This window comes from Corylus avellana, chromosome 2 (genome assembly GCF_965113065.1).
Source record: "Corylus avellana chromosome 2, dhCorAvel1.hap1.2, whole genome shotgun sequence".
NCBI classification, from domain to species: domain Eukaryota; kingdom Viridiplantae; phylum Streptophyta; class Magnoliopsida; order Fagales; family Betulaceae; genus Corylus; species Corylus avellana.
The window spans coordinates 14,096,449-14,121,042 of record NC_142491.1 but is presented as its reverse complement, the minus strand read 5'-3'; the positions used below and the strand labels follow the sequence as shown (position 1 = coordinate 14,121,042).

Below are 24,594 nucleotides of genomic sequence, written 5' to 3'. Positions count from 1 at the left end.
CTCTTCGAAATTAGTGGGATAATTATCTCACTGAAGAAAGAAGAAACCAGATCAGGAAAGCAGTAAAATGTGATGAAGAAGGTATACCCATTTTCAATGAGGACGTTGGCATGGGAGAACCTGATGGTGTTAACACCTTAATTTATACAATCATCAAGAATTTTGTTGGAACTCCTTCCAACATTACTTCTCGTATTTCTGATTATTTGAACAATCTTCGATGTCCTACTATGTCTGACTATAGATGGTATCAAGATGTTTTTCTTTCCCGAGTTATGATGAGGTCTGATAGCCAAAAACCTTATTGGAAAGAAAAGTTTATTGATGGATTGCCTTCGTTATTTGCTCACAAAGTGAAAGATGAATTGATCAGTACTGACACTGGTCTTATTAATTTTGAAAAATTAACCTATGGAGATTTATTCTCCACAGTGAAAAACCTTGGCATTAAGATGTGCATCGATCAAAAAATGATCCGACAGCAGCTTAAGAACGCCAAGAAAGCTAAATATGAAATGGGAAACTTCTGTGAACAATTCGGGTTGCCTCCTATTGCTCCTTCAAAGAAGCATAAGAAGAAAACCAGAAAAGATTTCATGAAATCTTCCCCTCCATATTACAACAGATCCAAGACAAGAAAATTTAATAAACCTAAATTTTCTAAGTCTCCCAAACGGAGTAAAAGTTCTAAATTTGAAAAATATTTTTCAAAAGATAAATGTTTCAATTGCGGAGAAACAGGACACTATGCTGACAAGTGCCCCAAACCTCCCAAAAGATTAAACAAGAGATCAATGCTTTAAACATCAAGGACGATGAAAAGCAAAAAATATTCAGAATTTTTCAAAACAATGATTTCTCTAATTTTTCTTCTAATGATGATCTTCCATCCTCATCGGATTCTGATTATCATTCTGATTCCTCTGTTTATGAAAATTGTGTTAAATTTGAGAACTGTGCCGGTTCTTGCTGCAACACAAAAACTTGTTCAATGATGTCTAAGTCAGAAGAACAATAAGATTTGCTTTTAACTTTGATTTCAAAAATTGATAATCCTGAGTTAAAAGAATAGTATCTTAAAAAACTTAAGAAACTCATGTTGAAAGATTTTGAAAAACCAGCTACTTCCAAAATCTCTCTTGAAGACACTTTAAAACGTTTTTCAAAACCAAAAAACAAAGTGCTTACTGTCTCAGATTTGCAGCATGAGATTACTAACATCAAGAAAGATATTGTGAAATTGCAAACTGACTTGCAAGCTGTTAAAACTGAGAACAAAGATTTACAACAACAGCTTCTGCTGTTAAATCTTAACAAATGTTTTTCAGAAAGTTCTTCCAGTAACGAAGACACAAAAAAATCTGAGCATAATGATGAAACTGAGTCCACCCATAAACCTCTCTCTGATGAGGTTAAGGTTGTCAGTATGATTAGTAAAGTTGTTCCTCCCAAATGGTATTCAAAAGTTCATATCCGAATTTCTGATGAATATGCTTTTGATGTTATTGCTCTTATTGATTCTGGTTCTGACTTGAATTGTATTCAAGAAGATTTTATCCCCAGAAAATATTTTGAAACTTCCATTTAGAAATTGAATTATGCTAGTGGAAACAAGTTGGATATCAAATATGAACTCAATAACGTTCATGTTTGCCATAATAATGTTCATTTTAGTACCTCTGTCGTTCTTGTCAAAAACATGAGTGAAAGAGTGATTCTTGGAATGCCTTTTCTTGCTTTGCTTTATCCATTCTCTGTTGAAGAGACTGGTGTTTCAACTGTTAAATTTGATACTAATATTCAATTCCAATTTGCTTCTAAATTTGAAATTGATATTAATAGGTTAAATACAAGATTCAACAGTCCTCCAGGTTTAGAAACTAGTACTCCCATTAGGACTCTATCCTGTTTAAGCACTCCCATTGACGGTCGTGTTTGGTTAATCCTTTTTGTTCATACCTACCCCCAGCACATGGCGCATATTATTATTATTGTTTTACTTTGCATCAAAATAATTTTAATATTATTTTGTACTATTTTAAAGATTTTTACATCTTTATTCCTAATTTCTTTCCTTTTGAAACTTTGCAGTGCCACCATGGCAAGCAAAAAAGATAAAGAAAAAATTGCTTCCAAGGCTTTGACCATAAAGTCAGAGTCTTCCATTGCTCCCATTGCTTCTCCCTTACCATTTTCATCTGTTGCCTTAACCAACAGATTTGCCCCCTTCAATCCTGGTTCCCAGGTCTCTTATTCCAGCACTCTTGCTGCCCCTTATGATCCCTTTGCGGGTCCTCCCCAGAAACCATCCAATAAATATGACAAGACGTCGGAATACATGACCCTCCCTTATTCCCAAAATTTATTTTTTGTTGAGTTAAATCGGGTCTCCTCTTCCCTTTCCCCCGGAGATATTGCCGTCTCCTATTTTCCTCCAAACTTTCATTGGATCCCTGAACATCCTTTGAAAAATTTGGCTTATTATTCTGGTATCCTGAAACAAACAGGTTCTGTTTTCTTTAAAGCTATTCCAGATAAGATTAATCCCCAGAAAACAATTTACCACAGTGTTTATTTCAAGAAAGTTATTTTGGAAAAAGAATGGGGTGATCACCCCTCTGCTTCCAGGTCCCTGAACGGGTTCAACATTCCTTGTAATTATTATGATTACATTGATGCTCATTTTAAATTTCTGCTTCATCAAACCTCGAAATTTGAACATTCTTGGTTTGTCAGTTTTGATAAAGACTTCTGCGGTATCCTTCCCCTCTGGTTCTCCAGATGGTGGAACCAATTTGGTCTTCTCCCTGATATTCTCCCCCTCCAACTTGTTGATGCCTTTCAATTGTTTAAAGGTCATTACAAAGTTGATTCCTATGGAGCTAAGTTTTCTACTATGCTTCATTTTGTTAAAAAATTCAAAATTCCTTGGATTTTGAGATGGCAATACCACCTCTCAGAAGACAAAATTCAAAGACACTGGTATATCAAATGGTGGGATAAATGCTCACTAAACGATTCCATTGTCCTTGCTGTCAAAACTATGGCTCAAGCCCCAAAGGCCCTTCCTGCCCCAAAGGCGTCTGCTTTATCCAATTTATTAATTCCTCCCAGTGCTTTCTCCTCTCCAAAACGAGAAAAAGAAAGTTCCCCTGTTTCCTCTTATTCGGCCTCTTCAAGTTCTTCAAAGAAGAATTCTTCCAAGAAGAAAGAAATGATTGAAGCCCTACTTGCTGCCCTGGATAACTTGGACGATGAAGAAGACGAGACGTCTAAACCATCTGCCGAGAAGCCTATCCAGGTTCCTCCTTATTTTGAAGACTCACAGGACTACTATCCCTACCCAGGGGCTGAAGACATGTGAATAATTGGGCCCATAACGGCCCTCAGATTTCAGTTTTATCTAGCCTCTCAAGTGGCTAGTTTCTTAGGTTTTCTCAAACTGGCTCCATAAACAGCCAGTGTTGTTCAGATTAACAGAGCTAGCTCATAACGGCTGGTTTTCGGATTTTTGAGTTTTTGATCTTAGACGGATCACTGTTCATTACAATTTAGAGTTACTGTGCAAAATCACTGTTCACTTTTACTGTTCATGTCCGGACGACACGCGCAGGTTTACTGTTCAGATGCACTGTTCACTCACTGTTCAAGATTTGTCTGCCGACACTACAGTGCCGACAGCTACTGTTTTAGATTGGTACTTTCAGACTGGCGCCAGACGTGCCCCTACTGTTTACTTTTTACTGTTTTTGTTTGACCGCATTAACGCGGCTCATGATTGTAATTTACTGTTTATGCTTTTGCTCAGCCTATATAACAGGCTCCCCTCCCCCATTGTAAGGCAGAGGTTTTTTGAGCGACTCTATCCTCCTCAGAAACTATCTAGCTAGTTCCCTAGTTTCTCTTCTTACCCCCTCTCTTCCCTATCCCTTACTTCAGTAAGTTCTAACGCTTACTTCTGTAAAGGTTTTATCATATAATCTATAACGATTATCTGTTTTTTGATTACAACTTATCAACTGCTTTTAATTTCAGTTGTTTATTTTGATTATACAATTGTCATACCGCCATCTTGGACGGTTCTACTGCTTTGATTTACAACTGCTTATTTTCTGCATTCTATTATCACATCCCCTCATCCCTGCATCTATATGCATATTGCGCTTCCACCCCCCTATATATATATATATATATATATATATATATATATATATATATATATATATATATATATATATATATATATTCATGGAAAAATAATTTAAATTACTAAATTTTTTAATTGAAAAAAAAAATCCAGAAAAAAATTTAAAAAAAGAATTTTTTTTTTTTAATAATTTTTAAATTACTGACATGTCAAATTTTGACACATTAGGAAATTTACTAACGTGTCAAAATTTGACACGTCAGAAAAAATTTTGACACGTCAGAAAATTTTTCTGACGTGCCAATTTTGACATGTTAGAAAATTCTGACGTGTTACATTTGACACATCATAAATTTTCCGTTTCTAACACCCAAAATTTTAACGCCTGAAACACGTCAAAAATACCCTGTCAAGAAAATTTTCTGATATGTCGGACCACCTAACACATCAGAAAACGCATGTCAGCAAAAAATTCTTTTTTTTGTAGTGGTACTTCGATTGTGCTTGAAAGTTGATGCTCCCTTTGTTTGGTGGTTAGATCTATGGGTTGATGTTTGAAATTTGGAAAAAGTCTACTTACCTTCCATAAATTACCACTGAATTGACAATGTTCCTACCAAACATTCAATTGGGACAAATCCCCTCCAAACTACTACAAAATTGTCAATGTCACCCTAATAAAAGAGCCAAATATTACTTTAATCTGAAATAACTCTTCAAATGTGTAGAAAACCCCTACATTGGATTAGCCAAAAAAAAATGTAAAATAGATATTTGATTGGAAGAGTTAAAAAAAAAAAAAAAAAAAAAAAAAAAAAAAGCTAAATGTAGCAGCATTTTTCAAATGACCTATTTTATTTTTCATTATTTCTATTTTTCATTGTTTCTCTTACATGTTTTCTCTTTTTCCCAAATCTTTTCCTACTTTTTCTCTGCATGTTCTCTTTTTCTCAAAACTTTTCCCATTTTTCCTCTCACATGTTCTCTTTTTCCCAGAACTTTTCTCACTTTTAATAATATTTAAATAATATAGATAAAAATATAGCTAATCGGATGTGAATGCATTTAAAAATTCATTAACTAAACTAGATAAAAGTGAGTTTTGAGAAACTATTTCGCATAAAAATTTGGCTCCTCTATTGGAAATGCTCTAGGATATGTTAGAAGTTACACATGAAGGAATCAAGATTGTAAAACATTCTAAATTTCAATTGTTAACTTCTAAGTTTGAAGAAATTTGTATTAAAGATGAGATAATTGACGAGTTTTATGTCAACTTAAATGACAATATTGTTGTAACACCCCACCAACACACGTGGTAATTATTACTAAACAATAAATAATAATAGTTTGTAAGACCGAAACCTATTAAGTATTTTAAATTTCTCAACATGTTTAAAATGAGCATGAACAAAGTTTTTCAAATATTCAATTTTAAAATATTTAAAAATAAAATATTGTCTTCGAACGTTCAACCCAACTTCAAATGATCAAGGCACAACCTTCCTCGAAAGTTCGATCCAACCTCGAACGTTCAATACTCGATGTCGAATGATTGATGATAGCCAGCATGGAAATTTTTTAGGATTTTCTTATTTGTGGGTGAATGTAGTCCTATTTAAAGACTTAGAATGAACATCTTGCCCCTTTGTTGAGACCCACCCTAGAGAGAGGAGGATGAGAAAGAGAGAGGGTCAACTTGGAGGTTTTGGTTCTCAAAGCATGTAGAAGCTTCTACCAAAGAGGTAATGAGCTAAACCCAATCTCTACCTTCTAGTTTTATGCATGCTTTTACTATAACTCATGACTAAACCAGCTTAGCTACTGTTTTTTAATCACCATAAGCTAAAGTAGACATTTTTATAAAATCACCGTCAGTAAAAGTTGACATTTTTATAAAAAGTAGGCGAAACTTCACTTTTAACTCTCCTAAATTTTTTGGGATTTTGTAATCATCCCTATAAACTTTGAAAACACCCAATTTCGTGTATTCAAATTTTAAAAATTTGTAATGTCAACCATTTGTTAGGATTTTCTGTTAAGTCCTAAAAGTGGACCCCAAAATACAAAATACTCTTGTTTAAAAATTTAGGGGAAACTTCACTTATCCCTCTTGATTATTACCCATTTTGCAATGTTCTCCCTAAAGTTCAAAACCTCTCAAATTAGTGTATCGAATTTTTAATTTTTTTCAATGTCTCCCATCCATTAAGATTTTCCGTTAAATTCTAACAAAATTTCCAAAACACCCCCAATTCACTACAAAAAAAACGGCATTTTCTAACGTGTGCTACAGGATATTTTTTTTGCCACCTCAGCAATTTCCTCACGTTTAAAATATAAAACATCAGGAAAAATTTTCCTGACGTGTTATGACACACACGTCAGAAAAATCTGACGTGTAAAATGCATGAACGTCGGGAAAATATTTCAGTTTTTTTTTTAAATAAACATTGATATAATTGCTGACGTGGTGGGACTTACCACATCAGAATTTTGCTGACGTGGGTATGTGCCATGTCAGAAAATTTCTGGCGTGGCACATCCCCACGTCAGAACATTCTGACGTGGCAGATCGCCACGTCAGAATATATATGTATAAATATATATATATTTATATATAATTATATATAAAATTATAATTATAAGTATATATAACATTAGAATTATCAGATATTTAAAATTATAATTTAATATAATTATAGGTATTTTTTTTTTATGTATATATATTTATATATGATATTTAAATATAATTATCAGATATTTCTTTTTTTTTTATCAGATAATTATAGGTATAATTATACCTATATATATATATATATATATTATTCCTGACGGGCCATGTTTGGCACATCAGGATTTACTGACGTGCCAAACATGGCACGTCAGGTATCTGTGCGCCCCGATCCCCGCGCGCGTCCCATCTACTCCGGCTAGCACGCCATGCCTCTTAATTAAGAGGCCTGGCGCGCACGTTTTGAAATTTTTTTTTTCTTTTCCCCCAGCTGGCTAGCTGGAGGCACTTCCACACACGATCGTGTCTCTCTGTTCTCCCAAGCATCATTTTCCTCTCTGTTTTTCTTTCTTTCTTCCGAGTGCCATTGCTAAACCTGAGGAATTTTTTTTTTCTTCTGTCCAAAGTCTTTCTTCTGAGCATTTTTTTCTCTTCTCCACCGAGTACCGTATATATAGTACTCTCTCTCAAGGGATCAGTTTATCTGTCACAATTGTACTGTTCCTCCGCGCATCCGCAGCTAAACCCGCCGCCCGTCATCCTCTCTCCCTCCATTTTTAGCTCCTACAAGAGCTCCTCACAGGTATATATATATGTACATGCATCCTTGTACTTATTTATTTGTTTGGATTTGGTATTTGCATGCTAGGTTGGGTGATGTTTGTGCTAATTTCGTCTAATATTTTGAATTTGATTGTCTAATATTTTGAATTTGATATATATATTTACATGAGGAATATAATGCTAGCTTCACTCCATATATATGAATTTGGTTTTTGAATATATATATAGCTTACTCTGTCGTTAATTAGTACTCCCTGCTATATATATATATGGCCGTGTACCTGGCCAGGCTAGCTATATATCTATATATATGGCAGAATGCATTCTATATATATATAATGATCATCACCCCAAAAGTTTGCAAGTTCCAAATATTGGATGAATTTGCTCACAGAACGAAAAATCAAGGGCCCCAAGCAAATAAAGACTGATAATAATTACTAAAGAACAAATTTCATTTTCATTAGAGGTTCCATTGCAGAATTCAGACCTAACCTCTAATTGAGAAGTGATGGGAACAATGAGCATTGGACGTATAATGATTTTATAGAAAAACAAAACCTAATAATTCATTGGAAAAGATGGCAAATGGACTTGGGACCAGTGCATTTATTTTCATAGGCCATATCATGGTATAAACCCACAACTGAAACAGATCGATGTTGATTTTGGATAAGTATCCGTTATGTATTTTTTTTAATTGATTTTAAAATTTTGGTTGATCTAAAATGACAATAGAAACAAAAAAAAAAAAAAAAAAAAAAAAAAAAAAAAAAAAAGGCACAGAGATTCTTCGTAGCAAACTAAATTATACCAAAAAAGGTGAAGCGATAAGAGATTGATTTGAGTAATTACTCATGAGTCTATCCAGGATTTAGATATAAGACATTTTTTTTTTTTTCTTTTTTGGACATCCTAAAAGACAATACATGGAGGTAGTATTAATTTGTGAAATCAACTTCTAGAAATGGCACACTGCCTTGCACAATCATTGCAAGCATGTACAACAAAGTCCATCATATATATATGTGTGCATGGTATAAGCTGAATGTAAAAGTGTTCGCTATAAGTTTAAGTTTTGGGGGATAAGTGACAATTTGACATAGTATTATAATAGAGGTCATGAGTAGTTCAAATCATAACTTCACAATTTACTCTAATTTTAGTTAAATATTTTACGTATTGGGTCTCACTAGCTTATTAAGTGAGACCCAATACGAACACATGAGGGGGAGCGTTCGAATATAAATAAAATTATTGAATTCATTTTTTCCTATAAGATTGAACCCACCCCGGATTTATATATTTAAGATCTTTATATTTTGAGGGTTTCAAAATATAGGCTCCAATTATGTAAGGAGAAAAAAATAATAATAACTTTTATCAAGTAGACACAATATGGTGGGGGGGGGGGGGGGGGGGGGAACTGATTTGAAATTATATATATTAATCAAAGAATATAATATATATATATATATATATATATATATATATATTATATTCTTTGATTAATATATATAATTTCAAATCAGTTCCCCCCCCCCCCCCTATATATATATATATATATATATTTAACTTTTATCATTTAGTAAATTCACAGAAAAAAGCAAAATAGAAGGTAGAGATTTTACATGGCCAGATACTGATCAAATATTTCACAATCGAAAAAACATTTTGAGTTATAATTTGTTTAATAATAAAAACCACAAGTAAATACGCTTCACACAAACAATTATATTCTTATGGAACTAGACATACAATTATATTCTTATGGAACTAGACATACCTATATAATCTACCTTTGTACTTAACCTTAGGAGACTTCAAGTCTTATTGAAACACAAAGGAAACGGCAGAATGACGACCACTGTTATAGATTATTACCATATGGAAGGTTATTTAATTAGCATTTTCCTATTATTCCAACATTGCTTAATTAAGCTCCTATATACCATTCGTTTAATTAGCTAATTAAATGAATGGCATAACATTTGTATATTGTTTAGGTTTTCCCCTATTAATACGAGCCATGCTATATATATATATTCACTTCATAACCTATCTAGATTTATTTTATTTGACTAGGGTCCTCCCCATCTACCAAATGCATATATATGAACTTTTGGGAAAAAGTTATAAAACCTGAATGTGTATGAAGAATGCTAATAGTTAAACAACATCAAATAATGTAAATTTGATGGTTCCCATTTGGAATAGTTGTTAATTCGTTTAAGTTTCAGAAATTTTCATGACAAAAAAATTTACCAACAATAAAAGCATCTAATTAAGTTTGCATGTAAATTTCAGTTAATATATATGGGTTTATTGAATACTTTTAAGTCGCGTATATTTCTCTCTAATGTCCGTAGACAACAATGGACAAGAGTTGGATGACAAAGCCTAGGGGTACGAAGGAATACAGAGACAGTTGTAGATTGTTCGTTGACTTTGCAGTTGGGAACTGCACAACACCTGATGGTAAGATTTACTGCCCATGTAAGGTGTATCGCCTTAACGGGCGCTATCCCCCAGGCATAGTTCTTGCCCACTTGACAGGGGGAAAAGGCGTACTTCCTACATATAAAGATTGGATGTTTCATGGTGAGAAGCCTGTTCGGGACCATGTTGAACCGTCTCCATTGAATCGTCTGACCACATATGAAACAAGTGGAAGCAGTGATCAGGGTGAAAATATGCATGCTATGTTGCGTGATGTGTTCGGCATGCATGATGTCAGAGAAGGCAACTGTGAACCTCAGGTCGTTGTGCAGGGTGATAAAGAAATAGTAGTCGACGACGTGGAGGAGGTAGATGCTCAAAAGTATCACGAGCTGCTTAAAGAGGCAAAAACACCGCTATATGATAGGACCAAACACAGTAAGCTGAGCGCAACTGTTCATCTGTACAACTTGAAGTGTGTTGGTGGAATTAGTAACAAGATATTCTCATCTCTCCTTGAGTTCATCAATCAATTATTGTCTGCGGATAGTGAAGGTTTGCCAGTTAATACCTATGAGACAAAAAAATATCTAAGTGACATGGGACTCTACTATGACAAGATTCCGGCTTGTCGTAATGATTGCATACTATTTTGGAAGGGCAACAAAGAATTAGATTCATGTACAGTTTGTGGCAAATCTAAGTGGAATGATGAAATTCATTTGGACGAGGACGGTCAACCCGTATCGTCAAGTAAGAAACGCCCGGTAAAAGTGTTGCGGTGGTTTCCACTCATACCAAGACTACAGAGATTGTTTATGTCACAGTATACATCTCCCCATATGAAGTGGCATGCAGACAACCGCACAAAGGACGGCAAATTGAGGCATCCGGCCGACGGTGAAGCATGGAAGTCATTTGATCAGTTGTATCCGGAGTTTGCAGTGGACAGCAGGAATGTAAGGCTTGGACTAACCTCAGATGGATTTAATCATTTTGGGAACCTTAGTACATCACACAGCACTTGGCCCGTAATACTTGTGCCATACAACTTGCCTCCTTGGATGTGCATGAAACAAACATCTTTCATATTATCCCTGATTATCCCAGGCCCGAGCTCACCTGAAATGGATATAGACGTTTACCTACAGCCCTTAATTGAGGAGTTGAAGGAATTATGGAATGTAGGGGTACGCACATTTGATGTTTCCACTAAAACGTACTTTATGTTGCGAGCACAATTGATGTGGATAATTAATGATTTCCCGGCATACGTAGATCTGTCAGGATGGTCTACAAGGGGAGTAAAGGCATGTCCTTGTTGTATGCAGTCAACCAAGTCTCGATGGTTAAAACACGTCCACAAATGGTGTTTTATGGGTCATAGGCAATACTTGCCCTTTGATCATCCGTGGAGAAAGAACAAAAGTAATTTTGACAGTCACCAGGAACTACAATGTCCTCCCGATGTGCTTAGTGGGGATGAAATCCTAAGACAGTTAGAGGGGATGCCATTTGGGGATGAGGATACCGACAAGTCAAAGTCAGACAGTAGTAAGAAGCAGGGAAAGAAACGGAAGAAGAGTACTCCCAACACCAGGCCAGAAGCGAGCAATCATGTATTATGGAAGAAGAAGAGTATTTTCTTTAGGTTGTCGTATTGGAAGAATAATTTACTACGGCATAATTTTGATGTGAGGCACATAGAGAAAAATGTGATGGACAATATTTTTGACACAATACTCAACATAAAAGGAAAAACAGACAACTATGATACTCGTAAAGACTTGCAGGAGATAGGATTGAGACGTCTACTTCATCCATTTACAAAGAATGGAAAAAATTATATGCCCCCAGCTTGCAACACGATGTCCAATGAAGATAAAATCAGGTTCTTGAAAGTGCTTCGGGATGTGAGGGTGCCTGATGGTTATGCATCGAATATTTCTAGATGCGTACAACTGGAAGACCATACGATGACGGGTTTGAAGAGTCATGACAATCACATTCTGATGCAACAACTTCTACCTATTGCTTTACGTGGGTCACTGCCAGGTAACGTGGTCAGACCTTTGGTTGAGATGGGAACATTCTTTCGGGGCATATGTTCAACTACGCTGACACTAGATAATTTGTACTGACTCCAAAGTGAAGTCTACGTGACTTTGTGCAAAATGAAACAAGTATTTCCCCCAAGTTTTTTCACGAGCACAGTTCATATTGTCGTGCATCTTGTCCGTGAATGCCAACTGGGTGGACCAACTCAGTATAGGTGGATGTATCCGGCTGAGAGGTAAAGTTTGATCATTAAGTTATTATTATTTTTTTTTTTCCACCAATAAAAGACAGTGAATCACTGCAATTGATTGATTGATTTTCATATACAGGAGCCTAGGGGGGTTCAAATCTAATGTGCGCAATAAAGCGGCTCCCGAGGGATGTATTGTGGAGGGCTACATAGCAACTGAATTGGTGACATTTTGCTCGATGTATTTGGATGACGCACCGACGTTTTATAATAAGGCTCAACGAAACCCTAATGGTTGTAAAGGGGCAGGAACACGAGTCATCCTTAACCGTATTACATTGGCACAGATTCATCGATATATATTGTTTAACTCAGACGAGTTCTTACCGCTATGGACGTAAGTCATCTCTTTAGTAATTGTCATACCATTCCTTGTACAATCTTACTTTCGAGTGCACTATATTGAGTTTAATTTCAAATTGTAGGATGCACATGGAAACGCTTAGAGGGCGAACAGCGGAGAATCAGTTGGAAAGCCACCATTTCGAACTATTTGTCGATTGGTATCGTGAATACGTAAGAATAATGTGTTCTTACTGGTTAAATGACGTGTATACATGTTTCCCTTAGAAATCCTATATACATCAATTTCAATTCATATATTGCCCTCCATTATACGCAGGTCAATGGATTGGACGACCTACGCAGACAGGAGCTGGGTGAGAAACTGGTAATGCACTGTAGAGGGCCAAAGGAAACGGCAGTCAAGTATAATAAATATGTGGTTAATGGAAAGTTATTCCGCACTCTGTCAGATATCGGAAAAAGGACTCAAAATAGCGGCGTGTGTGTACCGAGTACTGATGGCGAAACGTATTACGGGAAGTTAACCCAAATAATTGAGGTTGAGTACTACGATAGGACAAAGTATGTGTTGTTCAAGTGTGATTGGGCGGACAACACGAGGGACAAGGGGTACAAGGTTGACGAGTATAGTATAACGCTTGTGAATTTCAAAAACCTTATCCACACCGGAGAGAGTATTACGGATGAGCCGTTTGTGCTAACTTCACAAGTTGACCAAGTATTTTACGTCGAAGATGAAAGGAACCCAGATTGGGCTTGCGCTGTAAGGACTAAACCTAGAAACGTGTACGATGTTGGTCAGGGTCAAGGGTCTGACGAATCTAGTAGCAGCTACCACGAGATTGAGCCCCTCTTCTTGAGTTCCAATCATGATCATGTTAACACACCTGATGATGTCGATTACATCCGACCCGATTTAGAACCAATCGAAGCGTATGTCATTTAATGAAATTGGAAATATGTTTATCTTTGAAATTTTATTAGCTTTTATTTCTTTCAAAAGAAATGTTTACATTAATTTATAATTGCTTTTTAGGTTAACCATAAAATTTATATTTAGTTTATGGAAACGATATATAATTAATTGAGTAACTAGTATATGTTTAAAATTTTAAATGTGTGATTACTTTACATATACATGTACCTATTTAATTCTTTTAAAGACTAATTCGTTTCGCAACGTATTTTGTAGGGAGACATGAGTTATAGGGGAAAAAGAAAAGCACAGAGGCAACCGACCGTACGGTTGACATCTGCTGCCCATGACTTACATTCGTCCTCCCGGGCTAATATGGAGCCAAAAGGGTATAGACCGGTACTTCTACATCATGTGGAAGGGCATACCGATGCAAGGCGGGACGTGGGATGTGGTGATGACATTCATGTAGATCCTTAGCATTCTGACGTGGCAAAGCTGGGCACATCCACACCGTTCACGCTTGACTTCACGACATTGAGCGATATGGGAATCGTTTCCCATGGCCATTTCCAGCGGCACCCATACCCCAGTAGCGGAGCACAAGTAGGTGATAGTGATGAGACACAGCCCCCGGATAGCACTTAGGGTTGGTGTCGCGCATGACACACATTCCGATGATGCCGCTACACGCCCGTTGGCGGTCGATGAGGTTCGAACGATAAGTAAGTATATGTGTTAAAATATCGAAATATGTATTTTATTTAATTTTAATATGTGGTTAGTTTAAATAAGTAACTAACTTGTTCAAATTCGTAATGTATTAGGTGTAGATCAAAATGGCATCACCCACTACCATATATTGAGTGTCAAGTCATGCCATAAGCTGTGGAAGATCCCCGATGGCCAGAGGATTGTGTGCGAGTATAACCCTGCGTGGCAGCCTGTGGGACAAAGTGCTTCCAAATTTAAACGGATGACCGGAGTGTTCGTCAGGAGCAGTACTTATGTACGGATTAGCGATGAGTGGAAAAAGGTATCGGAATGTAAGAAGGAAGATATTTAGGATGCATTGATGGTATGTTATAATTAAATATTATTGTATTTATGATAATGATTTATATATTCATATATTTATCTGAAATAGATGGAAAATATTGTTAATGCATATATATGTGTGAATATATGCAGAAGCACTTCTATATCCCACCTGACTGCGATATCGCGGCCATAAAACGGGACGCTTTCCTTAATATGCGAAACAAGCATACGATTTGGAAGTATGACTTAAAGCAGAGTCTTCACATCACGTCGGACAATACTCCGGCGACAGTGAAGGCTAGGGAAAGAGGACAATTATCCACGTATAATAGAGAGGACGTGGATATATTATTGGAGAAATGGTGTACGAAAGAGAATCAAGTAAGTCACACATTTTAGTGAGTTTTATTTAGTTTTATTAAAATGAATCTGTTAGCCTAAAATATTAACAATGTTAATTGTGTAGGAATATGCTGCATATATGAAGGGAATCCGGTCGAAGAACAAGGAGCCTCACTGCATCGGATCAAAGAGCTATGCCAGGGCTACACATGAAGAAGTATGTTTTTTGATCAGTTATATATATAATTTATGTTGATTGTGTTTATGTTTTAATTTTTTACGTTTTATTTGTGTATGCAATTCATAAATACCGGGATTCCGCCAACACGAGCGCAGTCTTATATCAACACACACGTGAAGAAGCCTGGCGAATATCCAAATGACTTGGTCAAGGAAAGATGTGTACGCTACTAATAACTGATACGTTTTGCTTAATGTATATTTCTTTGTAAGTTAATTTAATATTTTTAATTGCTTTTGTTAATGTGTACCCTACAGGAGAGGATGAAGGAGTTGCTTCTCACTAACCCGGCTACTATACAATCAGTCACCGAGGGCACCGTACGATGGGCGCTCGACGATGTGTACGCACAGGGGATGTGCAATAAGCCAGAGTACGCAGGTCAGGTTCGCCAGGTTGGAGCAGGTATACTACCTGTGTGCGGTAGCATACACTCCTACTATAGACCAGTCGCGCCACGCTCACAACCTCCTGGGACCTCTGGTGTCCCAGAAATGATAGAAACTGCATTACAAGCTGAGCGGGAGAAGCACAAGCAAGAAATGGATGCGCTGCTGGAGATACAACAAGAGCAGGCAGTGGCGCAACAAGCTGAACGGGAGAGGCACAGAGCGGAGATAGCTGCACTGTTAGATGCACAGCGAGTGGAGGTTGATCAGCAGGTTGCTGTGCGGCTAGCTGAGACCTGGGCTAGTATGACCACTTTGTACGAGGCACATTTTCGTCAACTCGAGCATATGTTGTAGTCAAGGTCCTCATCCGATACGACTCGAGTTAAAGATGTAACAGAAAAAGAATCTCCAACCCGTTTGGTGGTGAAATCGTTGGTGGGGAGTGAACCAGGTAATGCAATTTGTTTTTTTTTGCTTTGGGTTTTATTGAGCATATATTTGTATGTATGGATTTTATGACGTTGCAAAATATTTTGTTCTTCATTGGTTTGGTGATATATTAGATTGGAATTCGTATTGTTTTTTATGCTGTTAGTGTTGATAGCGACCTCGATAATGTTTGTTATTATTTCTACTACTAAACGTTAGCATTGTGTTTGTGTCTAATTTTAGAAGGATCTTATTTTTCAGTCAGAAAATATATATATAAATATTGCATTGATGATGATTTATAAGTGTACTTATTGCTTCCTGATAAGAAAGGCACTTATTTCTTCTTGATTGATTGTTTTATCATCTCCAGGTATTGTAGAGAAGTTGTCGAATGAGGAAGGTATCGACCTAGATTGAGCCTTGTATGTGAGTTCGTAGTTGGTAAACATATTATATATTTTGTTATTGTTTAGTTGTATCAAACAAAACTATATTTCAAACAATAGTTATTGTTTGTTTGTATATGATTGACATATTGACTGCATGTTTGTGATCCATATAATTATGTCTACATGATAAATAGTAAGTTGCATTAAATGGATGTTTAGTCAATACTTCGTTTGAGGTTTAATATATAGGTTGGGTCTCTTGTAACTATATAACTATATGAAGAGGACAAATAATGATATTTGGGTACCGGTTGAAAATATCAATTATCAATTTACTTCTATGTTCTTGAAGGTACTTTATGCTTCAATTTAGTTCATGGTAAACTGCTAGTTTTGGTTAGACTAAGGGTTTTCGGGTTTTTCAACCGCTTACGTATGTATTGCCTATATTTTATGATTCCGATCAAACATTATTGTTTACTTTAATGATTTGTATGTGTTGTCTGAATTATGAGTTCCTCACTATTGTCAGACACAACGAACGAGGTAGAAACTCCCTGGAAGATGCACTTGTAGTTTGCTTTATTTTATTTAAAGGTTGCTCTTGTTTGTTTTCTGTGGTGACACATCATGTACACTTCCAGTTTTATTAGTTGGAAGTTATTTCATGCTAAAAATTTGTTATGTATAATTGATATTTCTACACAGAAGTCATATCTGTATCACATAGGAGCACTAGGTGAAAGTGTATTAATTGTATCTGATATATACTTGTCAAATATTTTTGAACATACATATGATGCACCTTGGACAATAGGATATGACCCTTATTATTTGCACAATGGTTGAGGAAAATAGTTGTAGAAATTAAGAGAATTGTATAACATAGGAAGGGTATGTTTTACCAACAAGGATGTTTTACCAACATCCATGTCAGACACAATAAGGATGCCTGAACGATAAAAATTTCAAACAATTTTACCAATATTTTGACATTACGATATTTAGTAAATACCTCTATCTTGCTTGTTCAATTCCTACTTTTTTGAATAAGTTTTAGGTTGTGGTATTCGTACCCTTGCTTTATAAGTGGTCAAAAATTATATAGGTGGATTGGAATATAAGAAGAATATATATAGCTATTTAGCATGTCAAGTTTAAGAAGTTATACATTCTTGAATCTGATTTATTAAAAATATGTTTGCTAGGCCATGGAAGAAAGTTTATACTTTATTTAGTATTGTCTTACACAGGATAGAGTAGAGTAGTTCTTTCTATTTGTAGAGTAACATCTTTCTTTGAATTTATTTCTTATCACAAATTGTGAAGAAGCTTGTGGATGTTGTTGTAAGTATACATCAAGCTATCTGGGAAACCTTTGGAAATAGCGGTATGAGGAGCTCATGGATGTTGTTGCCAAGTATGGTTGGACATAGGACGTATTAGTTTGGTTTGATTTTGCTTTCGATTTTGGTTTGACATATATCATAATATAATTGTTGAATTGACTCAATGACCTACCAGTTATTCCATGCTTGTCTCTATTTATTTCTTTTCACCTTAGTTTCAATTATACAAATTAGATGAATATGAAGCCTTTCAACCAAACTCTTAATTTCTCTTTGTTTCAAGGGGTCATTGAGGCCTCTAATATTCCAAGTAACAATCTTCATACTGTAGGTGAAAAACCCCTACCCTCATGATCATTCTCCTCATCCACTTGCGCCTTCCATTTAAGCTTCTTTAATTTCAGCTTAGAATGTTTCTTAGACAAAGCATCCTCAATAACTTTTTGAATAGCATTGATTGCTACTCTATTTCTCCGAATTTCTCCTTCCTCAAACCCAACATCATTCTTATTACGCAATACCTCAAAAGAATTTGACTAAGCCTTCGTATCAGTATGGTTTACTGGAATTTGCTTTCCATGACTACCTTTAGAAAAAAATACTCCCATCCATATCCCCTTCCTTATGTTTCCTCGTCTGAGGAGCCGATTTCTCCTTCCATTCATTACCTTTAGAACTTTGAACCTGAATAGACGGAATCACTCCCTGAACCTTCGCCTCCACCACTTGGTTCTGTGTTGTACGAACCTTAGGCACCCAAATTTTCTTTTCCACCTTAGAACAAGAATAAGCTGCATGACCAAAGGACTTGTAATTTTTATATTGAACCGGAATCCATGGATACTCCACCCCAACAGACACTAACTGACCACCAGCCCCTTTAATCACAATTTCCTCAGGGAAAGTAGAATCAAAATGAACTTCCACAAGGACCCTAGCAAAACTAAGACGAGTTTGGTCTCATGTAATAGAATCGGCATAGAGAGGCTTCCCAACCCCACTAGCTACTTAGCTCAAACAGGTAGGAGTCCAAAATTCTAAGGGAGATGCATCAATTTAATCCAAATCAGAATTGAATTAAGAGACAACTTTAAAATTTGCATACTTGGCTCCCACCTCCGAAGAATAAGAGGTTTGTTGGAAATATGCCACAAACAAGCAGATAACACTTCATCTCTGGTAGCCTCATCAGTAAATCAGAAGATATACATACCATTATCTAAAAGAAACACCTTCACCTTCCCAAATTGCTTCCAAAGCATATCCACTGTTTTCTTCACACGATAATAAGGAAGAGGCTTATCCAGAAATTGTCTTACTAGACTAGAGCTCCATTTGAAAATCTCTTCCTCAATAACCTTAAATGGCGGCTCAACAACAACCTTCCCATCAATAACCTCCGACTCAAAATACTGCAACGAAACCCTTGCACTTTCAGACTAAAAAAGCCCACGCCAATCACTTTCAGGTTTGGAAGTCTCTCTAATCTAAATATTACTTTCAGTCAGCCCAGCATCAACTAAACCTGATTTTTGATTTGCTGAAGAAAAAAATCCCAATTCTCCTACCTCCACAGAATTTCTACAACTCTTTACCCCTTCATTGTCTTCAATTTCTGCAACAATCTCCTCATCAACCATCTCTTCAATCTCCTCTTCAAGCACATCTACACCATCCACAGAAGCTATGACCTCCTCACTAAATCTACCCACAGATAATGCAGAATCCACTCCCTCCACCACCTTAGCATTCTTCCCCTTCAAACGCCCTCGACTTGTACGCCCTCAAGCCATCCCAGAATAATCAGAGAATCAAAAATCCAACCAGAAACCAGCTAGATCCATTCACCACAGGCTGTTCCGTTGTTCCACGCGCCTCTACACTCTCAAAATCCGGCCTCCTTACAGCCAAACATCCAAAGGATTTTCCTAACTGCCTCAGAGCAAAAACCGTCAGCCACGTCAGCAAAATCCCCAACTTTTTTCTGCCACCGGAATAATAGATTTTTTGTTAATTGATTAGTTTTACTCATACAAATGATTTTAGGTGGACAACTAAGGATTTCAACTTTTATTAATTTACAGGCCGAGATGGAGGAAACCCCATTGCAGATGACGATGATGCTCAAGCAGGAGATGTATGCACTAGAGAGGCCACCAAGTGACTTTTCTACCACTATAGAGTTGCATTTATTTTGGGATTTTATTTCGAAATCTGATTGCTTAGTTTTGTAACACACTTGAACACATAGAAGTTTCTAACCTTTCATTTAAGTTATGAGCTGTGTTTAAGATTAAGGTTGATTTTTAGGCTACAAGAGAATGATTCGGGGGTTGGGCTTGGTTTAGATTAGAAAATACTTGACATGGATATTTTGAATGTTGCAATTTGGTCATGAAGGGATTTTGTAGCACACCCGTATTTTGAATGCTACAAGTTTTGTTTGGCCAATTGTTTCATTTGGTTTGGTATCCTGCAAATATGTGTGTGACAATGTTTTCAAGCTAATAGCCGAGCATCCTCAACACATTAACTTTTCTAAGTTGTTCATGATGGGATCACCTTTTGAATACATACTGTGTTTTCACTTTTATATGAAAACATGATTGTGTTTTGTTGCCTTACTTTCCATGCGTCCAACAGTGCCTTAACTTTTCATCTGAGTAGATTACAAGCTAAATGGGGATCGGGGATGCTTTATTGATAACGATGAGTGGTATCAATCCCTTCAACGATGGCTGTTGAAGGGTTACTTGGACATACTTTGGCTGCTTCATTGAATGATCTTCTTGATATTTAGAATGATATGCATGATTGCATGTATTGATTAAATGTTTGGACACGCATTATGTTATGTTTTATTTCTCTGTGTATTCGTGTATTTCTAAGAATGATTATGTTTTTATATTGTATTGAGTACATTTATTGAAACTAGTTTATATGAAAGTAGTTGGAGTTTTGTTAGACTTGTGTGATGTTATATTTGCTTTGATTACTTATTCCTTTTTTTTTTATTAATAAAATAAGTTAAAATCAATTTTTATAAATGACATTAATTTATAGGTCAAAATTCTCGTCATTTTCCTCATAAATGATGAGAATTACAGTATACATTTGTACATCATTTTAGTATGAAACAATGAGTATTTGTTATATTTCTCATTGATTTCCTTCACAACGAGAATTTTTGGTTCTCGACCTTGGGTTTCACAGTAGATGAAAAATGACAAGAAAAGAACCATTGGTTGTTTTTGTAATTTTTAACATCATTTACAGAATGATGCAAAACATGGATTTTTTTTAGTGTTGGTGTTGTACCAAAGGTTCTACAGGGACACAGAAACCTCACAAATAGAGGTTTCAAGGTACAAATAGGCGATACAAAGGACAATTATGACCGCTAATATTTATTAATATTATATATTGAATTTCTCATCAGCATGGTTTCGTTTCTATTCTATTCTAAACTGAATTCAATGCTTAGTTCGAATGTAGACATCGTCAGCTCGAACGGGTCAACAAACGAATGAAGAATGAAAACTGAAATAATGTTCCGTTCTATTGGCTGTTCGAAGTGTCGATCGGAAGACTTCCAAAGAGCTTCATCCTAAGTTCTATTCCAAGTTTTGTTTTAACAAAAGACTTCTAACATTGACCCAGCTGGAGTAAAACATTCATAGCTTTGATTCTGAGATTTGATGAAGTTAAACTTGGTGAAGTTGAAAAGCTAATTCAAATTGAGACAATTTTGTATTTCATGAAAAGTTTCCAATTCGAACGTTCAGGGGGTCAAAATGATCTGTAAACAAAAGACTAAAAAGCTGAATTGTTGGAAGTTGCTCTAGGATTATTGGACCACCGACTTTCTGGTTTTAGGTGTACTTTCTCAAGTCTATTTACGGGCTTTTAGAGCACATATTTTGTAGGGATTCGAAGCATTATTGCCAAAGAAAAAAAAAAGTTGTTTTTTCTACCATGTGCTAAGAGAGAAAGTTTAGATTTTTGTGCTGTCAATTGCTCCTCTCTTATAGTCTTTATTGTAAATCACCTTTCATCAACAACAATAGAAGCCTATTGGCATTCTTGTAAAGGAGTTCAAATAGAAGAATTGTCCAAATGTTCTAGGAAAACTACTGTGATCCTGAGCAAGCATGTCACTTGTCTAATACAAGGGTGTGTAAACTACGTACAAAGGTTTTAAAAGTGTGAACAACTTGTAATTTCTAATTTTTCTATAGTGGATTGATTTCCTCGTTTTGGCTACCTCAGAGTGGTTTGACTTTTGAAGAGTTTTTCAAAAGGTTTCAACTTCGTCACCAAAATCCTTGTATTGATTGTGTGGTGATTGATATATATATATATATATATATATATATATATATATATTTTTTTTTTTCTTTATTTCGCTGTTGAAGAATTTGTATTCTCTGTTGTGATGCATAATTGAGTGTTGGTTATGATTGATAATTTTTAAATTATGTATTGTACTGTCAACACCTATTCAACCACCTTCTAGGAGTTTTTTGGAGTCTAGTTTTATATTTTCACTTAGGTTATATTTTGAGTAAGACATACCATTGCGATTAGACGTGGACACATTAACCGTTTACTGCCTACCGACTGTGACCGAACTGATATTAACCGCCTACCACCAGAAGTTGGTTGGTAATCGGTTAAGGATTTTCGTACAGACTTCGATTCGGTTCGGTTAATCGGTATAAATATTTTTTTGTTAGTTAAACAAATTAACCAATAATAAATACTCTAGTAGAATGAAGATTTCAAGAGCATTAGTTAGGTGTTTTTAGTAGAACATATTAGTTGGTGGATTCTATCACCAATTTATTAGTAGAACATATGTATGGTAAAATCTTACTGTGTTAATTAATGAGCCCATTTAAAATTTGTTTGGTTCAATAAGCCATTTTAGCCCCAAAAATAATTTGGGCCTCCAAAACAATCAATTTTTGACCCAATAAAAATGCCCACAGTTAACCGATTAACCGAACAATTTTAACCGAAATATTTGTTTAACCGAAATTTTCGAAATAAATCATTATCGAGATGTAATTGGTAAATTAATTGATTTAACTGACAATTTCGATTAACCGAAACAAAAAGGGCCAAACCGAACCGATACCTACCCCTTATTGCGATATTACAATTCATATCAATATTTTCTTTCTGTATTCCACTATATTTTTACTCTAATTAATATTGTTAAATGTACTACTTCGAGTTAATTACAAGTTAATTACATTTTGAACACTACAAGTAACACTTTAAGTTACTTACCATAGTTAATTAATTTTTGAGGCATTATAGGGTGACCGACCCTCCATAATAAAAGGATAGTCGGATGATCAACCCTGCATATAGGCTGGCTAACTGACTCTCCATAATAGATTGTTGGCTGGGTTATCGGTTCTCTATATAGGTTGGGTGACCGACCCTCCATGATAGAATATCAATTCCGTCTTGGGCCCTCATGATAATATACTGGCTGGGTTGTGGGCCTTCTATGACAAAATATGATAGGGCCATTGGTGGAGATCTTGTGGCCCTCTTTTGTTAACATTTCATACCAAAATTGTGGTCCAACCTTAGTTGGCCTCCTCCAATATAGAAAGGAGCACGCCCCATGGGCTATAAGAAAAAAATAAAAAAAAATAAAAAAATAAAAAAATAAAAAAATAAAAAATGTCCCTCAGCACCCTCAAGGGGAAGTGAAAGAATAAGTGATCAAACTTACCTTTGGGGAAAGTACACTTAACCTTCCTCCCCAATAGAGATTACCAAATAATTTGCTACGTTTTTTCAAAACTTAAAAAGTTGCGATGTGTGGTTTTAATGTATTAGCCCTTTTAGTTAACCTCTACCATTAAACTTTTTACATTAACTTACACATTTAACATGTATAATGTCCATTATACCCCATAAAATCTATAAAAATACAACTATGCCCTTAAAGTTTTGTTTTAAAAAAACTAAAATAAAAAATTCTGGAAAGGAGTAATTTTTTTTTTTTTTTTTGCTTAATATTTTATTTCTTGACAGGTAGTTTTGTCAATTTTCTCCTCATTTAGGATTTAACAAAAATTTCTAATGGGGGTAACTAAAAGGGGTGATAAATTAAAACTCCACATTACAATTTTTTAATACCAATTGCTTGTTAGTTCAGATGGCTTAAGTATAGTTTTCCCTTTAATTTTTAGTTTACTCGATTACTCGATGGATTTTATAATTTTATTTGCATTCTCTAAATATCTATGGATTAAGTCATTTATTTCTATTTTATATTATATTATTATTAAGGTTGTTCAAATATCAAATATGTACTGAAAATACTAGGGATATTTCATCTAAAAATAGGAAGGAAAAAAAAAACGAGAAGAAGGAATTAAATAGTTGTGAGTGGGCATCGCATTGTATTTTTTGCCTTGACATTTCCATACAATATGCCAAGATTTCTTCATTTAAAACATGGGTTTGGTTACGCTATTAAGTGTATGGAAAAAAAAATTGAAAATTACTTGGCCACATATATATTACTTATGCGAAACGAACAATTTTTTCATTTGTTTATTCTTTCAAGATTATGTTAAAATAATTAGATAATGTCTATTTTTTTAAATAGACATTATTTTTTTTAATCTTTACTTGAAAGGTTAAGAGTAATAATAACAAATAATTATATTGTTATAATTGTTGTGTTACATTTGGTATCACTTTCTTTTGTGTGTATAAAAATATGAAATTATTATTAGAATGTATGAACTTATAGTTCAGAGTTAAATTTATTTATGCAGATATTTGTTTTTTTTTAGGAATGTATGTTCATATTTCAATTGATGGGAATCACTTGCTAAAGTATTAGGGAGCTTACTCCTTCACTTGGAAAGAAAAAGAATTGAAGAAGATCTGATTTAGGAAAACATTATTGGATGATGTTATATATAATCTTTATAGAAATTATATCCAACCTAGCTAGCAA

General features: G+C 35.3%; 1 protein-coding gene and 1 pseudogene across 1 annotated transcript; both read left to right on the top strand.

The window, feature by feature from the left end:
• Window positions 1-9,302: 9,302 nt before the first annotated feature.
• Window positions 9,303-11,603, top strand: LOC148587382 (uncharacterized). Its single transcript, XM_088512579.1, has 4 exons — window positions 9,303-9,339; window positions 9,900-10,651; window positions 10,733-11,503; window positions 11,592-11,603. Exons 1-4 carry the CDS (start codon window positions 9,303-9,305, stop codon window positions 11,601-11,603), a joined length of 1,572 nt encoding a protein of 523 aa, XP_088368705.1.
• A 149-nt stretch (window positions 11,604-11,752) lies between these two features.
• On the top strand, window positions 11,753-13,444 carry LOC148587381 (uncharacterized; annotated as a pseudogene).
• The last annotated feature ends 11,150 nt before the right edge of the window (window positions 13,445-24,594 follow it).